The sequence below is a fragment of the Styela clava genome, chromosome 4 (genome assembly GCF_964204865.1).
Source record: "Styela clava chromosome 4, kaStyClav1.hap1.2, whole genome shotgun sequence".
Lineage (NCBI taxonomy): Eukaryota > Metazoa > Chordata > Ascidiacea > Stolidobranchia > Styelidae > Styela > Styela clava.
Window position 1 is genome coordinate 21,639,943 of NC_135253.1, and position 12,883 is coordinate 21,652,825.

General features: G+C 39.0%; 1 protein-coding gene across 1 annotated transcript; it reads left to right on the forward strand.

The window, feature by feature from the left end:
- Positions 1-237: 237 nt before the first annotated feature.
- LOC120326893 (uncharacterized) lies at positions 238-12,301 on the forward strand. The gene is made up of 10 exons (XM_039393254.2): positions 238-378; positions 1,256-1,440; positions 1,992-2,104; positions 4,970-5,081; positions 6,279-6,373; positions 7,871-7,959; positions 8,568-8,673; positions 9,273-9,423; positions 11,275-11,361; positions 11,916-12,301. Exons 1-10 carry the CDS (start codon positions 340-342, stop codon positions 12,133-12,135), a joined length of 1,197 nt encoding a protein of 398 aa, XP_039249188.2. The 5' UTR covers positions 238-339; the 3' UTR covers positions 12,136-12,301.
- The last annotated feature ends 582 nt before the right edge of the window (positions 12,302-12,883 follow it).

A 12,883-nucleotide genomic window follows, 5' to 3' on the forward strand; every position in this document is an offset into this window, starting at 1 on the left:
TTTCTAACACGCGACAGAAGCTAAATACAATTCAACTCTTCACGGGGTAATCAAATTGAATGTGAGTGGAATAAAATCACACTGCCCTTTGCCAAGTCGGCAATTCATAGTGGAATTTTAATACGGAGTATTGCATGTTACCGCACTGAGAATAATTGTCCAATTTCAACTCGTTCATCAGTGATATGTCGCGCCCGGTTAACTCTCATCACTGGAGTAATATTACGAGCGTCATTCGAAGAAAATAGAATATTACGTACCTGCTCACCTTCATTGAGAAATATCCTATGTAACTATTTTTAGAGAAATTTATTTACTTTAAAACTATTATAATCAGTCATGGATTTACTATTTAACACACAAGCAACGACAACAACGGTGAGTATACAACAGGATTTCCATTTTTTTTAACTTTCATAGGCGAAATTTCTCGAAGTAAATCCGCATGCTCTCGCTTGCCGACAAAATAATTACTGATTCAGGATTTGAAAGGGACCAACGACAGAAACATGTATATATATGTTGCTCAAATGCAAACCAAATTCATTGCATTGTATGTGTGAGGTTGCGAACATGGGTTTTGAACCTGAGAACGCGCCAACTCAGGTCAATCGCGTTGAGCACCCGCTGTTAAGACAGGCGTGGCAGGGGGTGGGGTATTCCATCATGAATCTCTTCTTATCTCCTATATATTACGAGGTCCTAATTTTTGGTAAATGTTTACAACAATGTGATTCTGAATAGGTTAAATAGTTAAGATATCAAAGTTACCTGCACAGCATTTCGAAAAATAGAGGAGAATTATGCTAGACTTACTTTAGATCAGGGGTGTGCAACATTTTTGTCGGCATATAACCAACTTCAGACATCTAGCCAGGCCACACAAAAAATTTATGTTTTCAATGTATACAACGAAATAAAATTTGTAATATTGCAAAAGATGCAACACAGCGAGCTAAAATTAATGTGTATTTTACCCATGTAAGCATCTTTTTAAACATCATTGTCCGGAATCTGAGCGTTTACAAGGGCCACACTAAATGTCTTGGCGGGCCGGGTGACCAGGGCCGCCTATTGCACACCACTGCTTTGATTCTTTCAAATATTTACTCAATATAATAACGAACAATTTTAGCCTATTACTTTATTGGAAGACTTTATTTCTCAAGTAAATCTGTGGGTACACACATTCTCTCGCAATTCTCACTGGTTGCAGTGATTAAACTTAACTATAACGATCTTCTCTTTATTTCAGGTCGCTCCAGTCCAATATGGATCCATCCTCAACAATGGTTTATCTGTACCGTATGATAATGCGTACGGTATTGCTTCCGTAGTAGCAAGAGATATGTCACTGGCACTTTTCGTCATGTTAGCATCGTTTACTGGTAGACCGTCATACCCGAAAGCACTTCTTCATTGCGATTTTGAGGAGGGATGGTATGTTCAGATTGGTGTCGTTTGCGAGAAAACTTTCTGCGCGAAAAATCCATTTTACCAGGATAGGATATTCATATTTACCCAGGGGAGAGAAAGGCGATAAAACGAGTCATGGCCTCTCGTGCGGTTACCAGTTCATGTCGGGTATGGGATCAGCCACCCAGTTAAATATTTCAGATGCATGGACTTGGCCACCAGTCCATATGATCAACCAAAGCATTTGCAAAGCTTCAACTCTCGCATTTAGTCAATGAGCCTAGTCAATCAGTAACACGATTTGTAGGAGCATAATAACAATATCTCGCCGACATGAGTCGCCGTACAGATTGTAGATGATGAGTTAGCGTAAGTTCAGCATCTTAAAGTTGGATCGGAGGATGCATTTGGTGTTAGTGTTATCGCCATTTTTGTTCAAAGTGAAGTGATAACGATATGGCTACTGTGTTTTAAAGAATAGGGTAAATGAGATTTTGGTGATTCGGTTCAGGGGGAATGATATATTAAAAAGTTTTGGAACCACTGCTTTATAACTATAATTCCATATTGTTCAGGTGCCCAGGGTTTGTGCCGACGAATACAAGTGACATCCCGTGGAATTTATGGAAAGGAAATACACCGTCAAATGGAACTGGACCTAATGCAGATCATACAAGATTTAATGAATGTGAGTACATGTAGATCGTAGTGGCGTATCTGCCATCTTGGTTCACATATTTCGGGAGTACGGCCATGGCGCCGTTTTGACAGGAGCGCAAAACGGCAAAAGGATCCAATCGTGAAATGTTTCGATAAAATAATTTCTCATTTTAACAACAGTCGTTAAACCAAGTCAACCAACTATCAAGGGGGTGCATTTTTGAATTTTGCCATGGGCCTCATTTTACGTAGATACGCCACTGACTGGATGCTACCTTAGGTCACCTTTAAAATCCTCAAACTATTTTCCACAACTGAAGCACTTATGCTTTAAACCTGGGGTTCACGAGAAGATTTCCAGGGGTACTTGGAAGGCAGTCAAGTTTTTGTGTGGTGATCTTTTTTAATATCCTTCATTTCTACCTTAGCAAAATGCGTGTCCATTGAAACTAGACGCCAATTGAAACGTAGATTTTCCCTGATGTTGCGTTGTTGTTATTGTGGCGCAACGGGTCAATAAGGTCAATAAATTGGTGTTGCAAGTTGCAACAAATTGTTAGTCAATATATCACAACTTTGTTCGGTGTCCGAACCGGGGGTTCGCATTTATTGTTTCGTGACACGGGGTGACTTGACAGAAAAAAAAGGTTGAGAACCCCTGCTTTGAACAATGCAGCTGAAGAAAATACCCCGACAAACTTGTGGTAACTGTTTGCACTCACTAACCTGAATTACCGTTGTAAATGTAAAGGGCGTAGCCCTTCTGAAATTCCTAATTGCCAAGTTGGATCATAAAAGAAAGCGGGCCTGACTGGAAGACCGGAGAACGTGGGTCTTTAGGGTCTAAAAAGCGTTTCAATTTACGAATGATGTGCGAATTTTTTTTCGTAGTTGTCCCGACCAGACGACTTTTTGAGCTCCCTCACGACTTTTGTAACACAATTTAAGTTAGTTTCCTTTCGTTATTTGTAATATTTGTTGTGATACATTTATATTGTGTTTACGAATAAATGATGATGGTTTGATGTCTCTCCGTTATGATCTCAAATAATAATCTCTCTCTACCTATAGTATGTATGTATGTATGTTTATTCGTCTCGTAATAGTGATAAAAAAAAATAAATGAACAATTATTATTATGTAAGACGGGATGCATGCACAAGAGCGTACTGGCCTAAAACATAAATGTGCGGCATGCACCCTTTTTAACAAATATAAAGCAAAAAACATTAGATTAAATTAGTATATATAGTATGGTCCCTTATATAGACAGTTGTGCAAGGTGGGGCAATGGGTCGTTTGGTGTGGTGAAAGTGGTAAGGGTGGAGTATACAAAACTGTTTATACAGGGGAGTTTATAAGATAATATAACAAGACAATGGTCGTTTAACTATCCAGTGGTTCCCAACCGCCGGTCCGTGAAGCTTTTTTACCGGTCTGCGAGAAATTTCGTTGTTTTGATGCCGCCTGCATCGCTTTACCAAAGACGAGGTTGTTTTGGTTACGCAATTTGTCCCCCGTCGTCATATTGCGACGTATTTCGCGTCATCTTGAGTAATTACACTTTTCGCCTCCGATTGATCGCGAATGCGAAGATTCAGAAACCTAAAAATCGACACGCGTGATTTTTCTGTTCTGCATGCTTTTCCTGAGTAATATGTTCATCCATATAAAACGTTATGATATATATCTTTGTTCGAAAACAGAAAACAGTCAAGGACAGTATAATATTCCAGTTATATATGAACTTTTTCAGTATTTTGAGCAGACACTGTATAGTATTTTGAGCCTGTGGCAAGTTACCGACGACTTTGTCATTGTAATGTAAATTCATTTCGTTTGAGGCGTCGATCAACTGCGGTATTTAATATGATGAACACTATGAAAAAGTAGAAGCTGGATTAAAATTGTGATTCTACTTTACAGTCCAGATTTAAAAAAAGAATCACTGTCACAATTTTGGATATCTCTTGATAATGAATTCCCATCGCTAAGTAATCGAACAACCAAACTGTTGTCTGTATTTTCAACCAGTGACTGCGTTATGCGAAAAAAAACATTTTCATCATTAGCTTTAATTAAAACGAAGCAAAGAAATCGGCTGTTCTGCGTGTTGCAGAAACTTCTTTGAGCTTTCTTTTGTAATCCTATATTGGAAACGAAACAGTAGCAAAATTCTCACTGGAGTTAATTGTGTTTGTACTTGATTTGGCATGTACATGTTTTTTATGTGGGATGTTTTATGCGTGCATTTCTTGCGCATAACACGTATTTCCAACGTGTTTTTTGAATAAACATAATTCCTCCTTCCTGTTTGTTATTTGTAGCTTATTGTAAGTTGGTTATTTTTGAGGTGTGGCGCGAGACTTGACAAATTATAAGTAGGGGAAGCGGCTTAAAAGGTTTGAGAACCACTGCTATGGATGCAAAGTTTATCTCTGTATGCATAATTGATTTTTTCTTTATTTGAGACGTCTGTTAATTTGATATAACAGCAAGGATCTAGACAATTGCCTGTATAGATTTTATTTCCCTCGAAATCAAATAAACCAACTTACAATTTCAAGTTATCATTTATAACAGTAGTGTAGCGATCATCAGAATTATTGATATTGGACGATAAAGACGACGATCGCTTGAAATGTTTGAGATCGCATTTAAGGGATACACAATTTTCTCGATTATTCGAGACCGTTCTTACACTGATTATTCATGTAAAACAAGGTCATTCAACTATCACATGGGAAATTATTCGCTATTTTGCACGTTATGTTGAAATATCATATTTAGAATGTTCTTGAATATTCTCCAATATTTATGACTTAGGAATTATTTTTAGTCTTGATGTCATTATTTCCAAAATCATTGGTTAATTTGTTACATATTCAAACAGATGGGACTTATGCCTACGTTGAAGCAAGCGGCTCAAGATCAGGAGAGACAGCTGTGTTTACTACTCCGCCAGTCATGATGATGGCTGAACCTCATTATTGCCTGCGTTACTGGTTAGTATACGTTGTGTTCGAAAGAGCTTTCAACGCCGATTTAGGATAGGATTTACATATTTATCCCGGGGGAGAGGAAAGCCGATAAGACGGCTTAGCCATATGGCGAACCACGGCCTCTCGTCTGGTTACCATTCCACGTCGGGTATGAGATTAGTTAGCCCGTTATTTTCGGAATCATGGACTTGAGGGTGGAGGAAGCCCCTACGGCGGCGAGGAGTCCAGCAATCCTTTCGCACATGATCATCCCCGCATGGGATTCGAACCCACGAAGGGGGATCAAAGATGCGGTGGCGAGCGTATTCCTAACGCTTAGCACGATGCGCCACACCGCCGAGCCTTTACACCGATATATTACGGAATGCCAGAAGAGCTCTATACCGTCTCCCCTAAAATAAGACCTAGCCCGAATTTTAAAAACGATTTTAAAATTAGCCCTTCTCTAAAAATAAGCCCAGTTCGATAGCGCAAATTTATTTCCTTAAAAACGTCATTTATAAGTAAATGGATATCATAACTAACAGTTGGGGTGAAACTAACTACCTTTCCTTGCTCTATATGCCTTTGCGCAGGTGGATTCGTATATGCGTATAACGCAATGATGCTATAGCAAGAGTGAAAACGAGAATATCGGTCAGAGATCGAAGACTTATCGATCGAAAGTTAGGGAATCCCTCAAAACAGAGCTCTTACTCCATAGTGACACCTTGTGTTCCATCACTAATTAATTAATAACTCGGTAATTAAACGACATAATTTGCCCAAAATCGATAGGCTTCTGGTCCGAGATATGATAAACGGACATGCAAAATCTGGAGCAGATTGAATCTCGCTTTCGTGAGATATCGCGTGCATCTAACAGACAGACAGACAGACAGACATACAGACAAATACCTATCAACATACTTACCGATTGAAATCGATAAGTAATGACTATTCTATTTAATTCAAGAGTCTTGCTACACACTTACTCAAAAATATTTCTGTAACGTTTCGTCTGACCGAGGTCAGACTTCTTAAGACAAGTATTTTACAACTATGACACGAAATATGCACATATGCAAATGGATATCAGTTTCCATATTTTGTATATATATATAGATTTGAAAATCTCGTAATTCTCTACTTTGCAATTTTGTTTTTGATTAATAAAAGTTAAATAAATATGAAAATGCTATTCTATATTAACTTCTTCAGGTATAATATGTACGGATCAGGAAGCGGAGCTATTTGGATATATTGGAACGCAGCCGGGGAGGCGCAACTAAGAAAAGTTGTGGACAAGCTTGCAGGTATTATTATGAAGTAACAAGTCTTTCGCGTCATCTCGATCAGCGATTTGTTAGTGTCTCATAAAAGTCATGCCTTGAGACTGTCTCACCGTACTTAACTTAATCTGGCGACTAATTTTGTGCCATAGACCAGGGGTGTGCACCCTTTTTCGCAGGCGGGCCAAATATCAATAACCGGCTGGAACCGCGGGCCGCACCTACATTTAACTCAGGCTTTTTATTAGTTGCAGGCACGAAATGGTGTCGTTTTGTTATTATGGAAGTGCGAAAAGTGCCATATTTGAAGCCGTGATTTTTTTAAATGTCGATGGTTATCTTGGTTGAGATGTTTTCAGTAAAATACGTCAAGATTAATTTCCAAATAATTTGCTGTCAAATCCTATTCTAGGTTAGATTTAGACAAATCAATTGATAAACTGGAACCAAAACTCATTTAGCTTTTGTATCTTCTAATATTAAATTTTTTCGAACTGCTCTCCATTTGCCTCCGCGGCCGCACAATTTTTGCTTGCGGGCCGCATTTTGCACACCCCTGCCATAGACGATTCTTATGTATTGCATAGTACATAACAGTATCTAAAATTCAGGTATTTGAAGCTTTTGGATGTTTTCCTAAGACACTCTTAATATATTAAAGCAGGGATGGGCAACCTTCAGTACAGAAGGGTCAGATACAAATAACTGGGTGAAACCGCGGGTCACCCATTTGTTTAGCATAATCTTCCCAGTAGTTGCAAGCAAAGAAATTTGGGACCTCCTGAAGTATGCGTACCAAGACGGCGCACAACCTGAACTCAGGTGGTGTACCGGGTCAGGGTTCAGGTTGTGCGACATCTTGGTGCGCGTACTTCAGGAGTACTGAAATTTTGTTATTGATCTTAAGACATGGGATGTTCGCTTTGCACAAGCTTTGCAACGCAAATGAATTAAAATTACTCCCACGTACCAGATAAAAATAAAAACTCCGCAAACTTTTTTCTTGTTGGTCACATTTGGCCCGCAGGTTGCACACCCCTGTATTAAGGTATCTTATACGGTGACCGTACATTTGAACCCATGTACATTTGAACCCATGCGTATATCCACGAGTTCAATCTATATGCGGGTGCTAAAACCCATGGGTTAGGGTTAGTATGGGTTTAACTATCCGTGAAACAAAAAAAACTCCATAGGTGCAATAGCATACAGGTTCAATTGTCATGGGTTCAAATGTACGTGGGTTCAAATGTAATGGAACCATCTTATACATATGCTCACTGTATCATACTGTTGTTCATTAGTGCGATGGTTGAGTTGTTATCACACTGGGCTTTACGAAGGAAAAATTTCGGTTGCTAAGTTCATAGCGGCCATCTCTCACTCGCTGTGATAAAATTTATTTGTAATGTCGGCCTGACCCAGTCCTCAGAAATACATTAGGTTTTTCATGTAACTCGCTGCTTAAAAAGAAGTAAAACTTACTGTATTTCCAGCGTAACTTTGCGCATTTTAATCTAGGTCAGCTGAGCAAAGACGGGAATGAATGGAAGGAAAGCACAACAACCTTGCGGTCGACGACTATACAGAAACACTATAGACCTGTCGTGGTAAGAGAACGCATAGAACAGGGTGGGAAAGGTTAAACCAGGGGTCAAACTTAGAACGGCGGGGGTGCTCCCGAAGTATGCGAACCAATATGGCGGACATCGGAACGTAACATGGGTAACTGGTTAGGGTTAGGCGATAATTTTTTTCCAATTTTCCTTATTTTAGTCCTATTATCAGTTCGAAGACTAGCCAAGAGCCTCCCGTAGTATTTATACTTAAAATTATGGCCTAACCCTAACCTAGTACACATATTATATTCCGATGTCCGCCATCTTGGTTCGCATACTTCGGGAGCCCCCTGGTGGGCAATGTAAGTGACACGTAAAAAGTTACAATTTATGAACAATATTTACAGTGTTACAAAAGCAACAGTGGGAACCAATAAGCCTCGTGCCAAAACTAAGTTTAACCGCAATCTCAACAAATTCTTTGAGCTATATTCAATTAAAACATCAAAATTTTGTTTCAGTTTGGTTGTAGCAGCATCAGGCGGGCCAGATTGAATTAGTTAGCGGGCCGGATTTGGCCCGCGGGCCTCACTTTGCCCATGTCTGCCTATGAGGGTAGTTTTGTATTTATATAATTATCCATTACCTTTTTTTTTCAGTTCGAATTTCGTGGAATCCGAGGAACCAGCTATAAATCAGACATTGCAATTGACGACATTCTATTGCTTCCAGGAAAATGCGAAGCTAGGAAACTTTCTAGAACTGGTGAGCGCTTAGAAGTTTTGTCATGAGTTCATTTCATTATCTAAATCAGGGGTGTACAACCTTTAATACAGGGTGGCCAGATACCTAATTCTCGACAACCTAATTCAATTTTGGACAATCTTCCGGTAACATTCAGATAACAAAACAGTTATTGCATGAAGGCTGTAGGTAACTCTTAGATCTGGAGTGTACTACCTTTACAATACAGGAGAGCCAGTCACAAATAACTGGATGAACTTGCGGGCCGCACCTTTATTTAAAATAGGCTTTCTAGTAGTTGCACGCACCAGAAAGAAATTGTAACGTCATAGATAATAAGTTGGACTCCGGTATAGGCTTTGCAACGCAAAGGGATTGGAAATAGTCGCACTTACCAGATTAAACTGAATTAAAAACTCATTTTGTGAGCCGCACACTATTCCAAATTGGCACTGCTCCGCGGGCCGCATTTGGCCCGCGAGCCGCAGGTTGCACACCCCTGCCTTAGATCACTGCTGCAAAAGGCAGATCAAACAGAAAACATATCCTAAGGCATATAACGGATAACAAAATATCAGTAGGGCACCCGACTTCATTTCGAAAATAATTTTGTATCCTAGCAACCACTATGACGATGAGAGGGATTATGACGACACCAGCACCCCTAACAACAACAACAGAATCGTGGAAAGCTTCGGATCCCGATTATATCAAGTGTGGGGACGATTATGCCAACATTAAAAAACAACTCTGTTGCAATAATGTAAAAAGGTGAAATATATATCATTATACGCGAGGTGGACCTATGGATTATTTTTACGGATTTTTGGGTTCTCCCGAAGTATTTGAACTAAGATGGCGAACACCGGGAATTAGTATCTGTACCAGGTTAGGATTAGGCCATAATTTCAGGTACAAATACTACTAGAGTCACTTGGCTAGTCCCCAAATTCGTGTCGTCATAGAACTAAAATGAGGAAAATTGAAATGAAATTATGGCCTAACCCTAACCTGGTACACGTACCTACGTTCCGGTGTCCGCCATCTCGATCTACATACTTCGGGAATACCGTTTTTTGATCTTATTAGGAGTTTTATCGAGGAAAATTGACGCTTCGGCGCTATCAAGCTAGTTCATAAAGCCCGACTTTTAACCCCAAATTCAGCCTGATTTGTGTTTATTGATTTCGCGTGAACTGTCAGTTACCGGTAAGCGTATTTCCATTTTCATAATCATATATCTATGTTTAGATCTTTTGTTAATATATATATATACACAAGGTGTCCAAAAAGTTCCGCCCGATTTCATATCATTACCAATTGCAAATTTGAATAAGTTTGGTTGTATGATAAATGCGGACTACAACATTTAACATATATAACATCCAATTAGAAACAGGTTTACTATAAATCTTTTTTAAAATTAAAAAAAAAATAACATTTGATTATAAAGACTTTGTGATCGGGCGAAACTTTTTGGACACCCTGTATATTACGGAAATAGATGTAACGGATATCGGATACTTCGGGCTGTTAAATATTTAGACTCCTACCACAGCCCTCTGGGAAAATCGAATTTTGATCGACGGTTGGACCTGTTTTAATAGACAGCTAATAACGCTTAGTAAACAACCTAGTCCCAATTCCTTTAAAACACGGGTCGGCAAACTACGACCCGCGGAACAATATAATCCGGCCCTCGACGCTTCACTGAATTATATTAACAAAACAACTGTATTGGCCGCCATTACATTCTTTACGTAACAGAATTTGTTCTGGGACACTAAATTATATTATAACATAACAAGTATATAAATCACAATCACTCGTTTAATGAGCCTATAAATTGATTATAATTAGACAAATGGCAACAGAATATAAAAAAGTTGATGCTGAGTGCAAATGGTTTGATGGCGGAGAAAATATTCAAATGATCAGTCTTCGCGCGCTGCTTGAAATTTAACTGGAATCTGTGTGAAAATTGTGATTCGTTGGTCATTTCCTCAGTTTTTACTATCTAAAAATATTTGCGGCCCGCGAATGACTTCCAATCTTTAATTTTGGCCCGCGAACAACAAAAGTTTGCCGACCCCTCTTTTAAAGTAAAAAATTGAGACTTATGTTATTACCATTGACGTCAGAGGCTCACCAGATTCATAATCAGGGTCGTAGCCAGGATTTTTCAAACGGGGGATTCTGAAATTTCTAATTGCCAAGTTAAACCGTAACATCCACCTGGTCTGGGTTTTGGTTGGTCTGAAATGCGTTTCAAACAACGAAAAATTGATATGTATGATACTGAAAATACTTTTCTTTTTATATATTTTAAAAGAGGAGTGGGGTTAACCCCTGTTAATAATTTCGACTCCGACCCAGGGGTATTTAAAAATACGACCCCATTTTTGACTCTAGTTAAGACATACCGGAGCTCCCGAAGAATGTGCACCGAGATGGCGCACAACCTGAACCTTAACCTGGTACACATACTTTGTTTAGGTTGTGCACCATCATAGTGCACATACTTCTGGAGCTCCGACCTGACAAATTCCGACTCTTGTCCGGTCACCAAATCGGGTATGAAAATACGTGGATCTTGAATTGCATTATTACATTTTTTTGCAGGCCTAGATTGAACAGGGGTACTCGATGTTGTGGGGAGAGGACTTACCATAACATAATGGAAGTATGCTGTGGCGGAGTTGGCAGATCGTAAGTATATTTTTATCTGAAACTCTCGTATTTTATGTGTATCTGACTCGACACATCGTGCTAAGCGTTGGGAATACGATCGCCATCGCACCTCTGATTACCCTGCGTGGATTCGAAGGCACTCCCGTGGTGTGTATACCAAGTTAGGGTTAGGCCATAATTTCACCGTAATTAAGTTCTATTACAAGGTTGGGTGTGTTAGCCAATATTACCCCTGCCCATAATTTCAGGGTACTCCCGTAGTATGTGAAACAAGATGGCTGACATTGGAACGTAGTATGTGTACCAGGTTAGGGTTAGGAGTCACTTGGTTAATCCCCGAACTTTTGAAAGAACTAAAATACGGAAAATTGGAATAAAATTATGGCCTGACCCTAACCTGGTACACATACCACTTTCCGATGTCCGCCATCTTGGTTCACATACTACGGGAGCGCCCTTGCTATTTGGTAGAAATAGAATAACTTAGTCTTATTGCAAACGAAGTGTGCATTGTCATTATGTTGTAGTTATTCAGAAAAAAAAACGATCATATTTTGAATTCACCTTCACAGAATTAATGATTACGGATGTTGTCGGGGTCGAATCTCTTACAAGAAGCGAGAAAAGGGTTGTTGCAACAATTATTCAACTTTTGACCTGATGGAGGAAGAATGTGTGAACCAAGAAATAAGAAAAAGAAGAGATCCATTGACAGCAACACCACGGCGGAGAAATAGAGGGAAAAGATCAGTTATGTCGAGATGGGGTTTTCCGCCAAGAATTTTTGAATAAATTATATTTGGGAACACTATAAGTTGAATATATTTGGGAACACCGATTTTAGGCGTGTTTTCTGGCATGATGATAGTATTTGAATATCATTCTTTTTTCTTAACTTGGAATATAGAAAATACAGTTTTGGATAGAAAGATGATAAATAAACCAATGTGCAACTAAATTAATTAGTTTTTCTATGAATCCAAAATGCAGAACTTAGGGCGCTCTAAAAGTGTATGTACCAATATGGAGGTAACTAATTTTGTTCGTCTAATTTACATCAAGTTGTGTAAAGAGAATGAAACTTTTGGGCGGGGGGTATACTGACCTTGCTAACACGCTAATAAGAAAAATCGGTATAAAATTATGGTCTAACACTAATCTGGAACTCACACTACAAGATTACTGAACTTGGAGAATGGCTACGTCGATCCGAACGTAGGTCCAAAATATATGACTCACGATCCGTATGCGCCCCATTTTTTTAATTTTAGAGGGCAACGGGGTGTTTTACTTTTAGGAAGTGTTAGATATTTAGCTATTTGCCATAAAATTATTTCTAACTCATAAAAATGCGTTATATATTTGGCTGACCATCTACACTGGCATATACAGCACTTTCTGGATATTCAAATACAATTGTATTCAAGCTTGCATTTAAAGTGCAGTATCACACCTTAAAATTAGGGGGTGGGGATCACCGTCTATATTAAATCTTTTCACACGATAAACTAAAAGTTACAGAAAATGGACTCCGACCTAA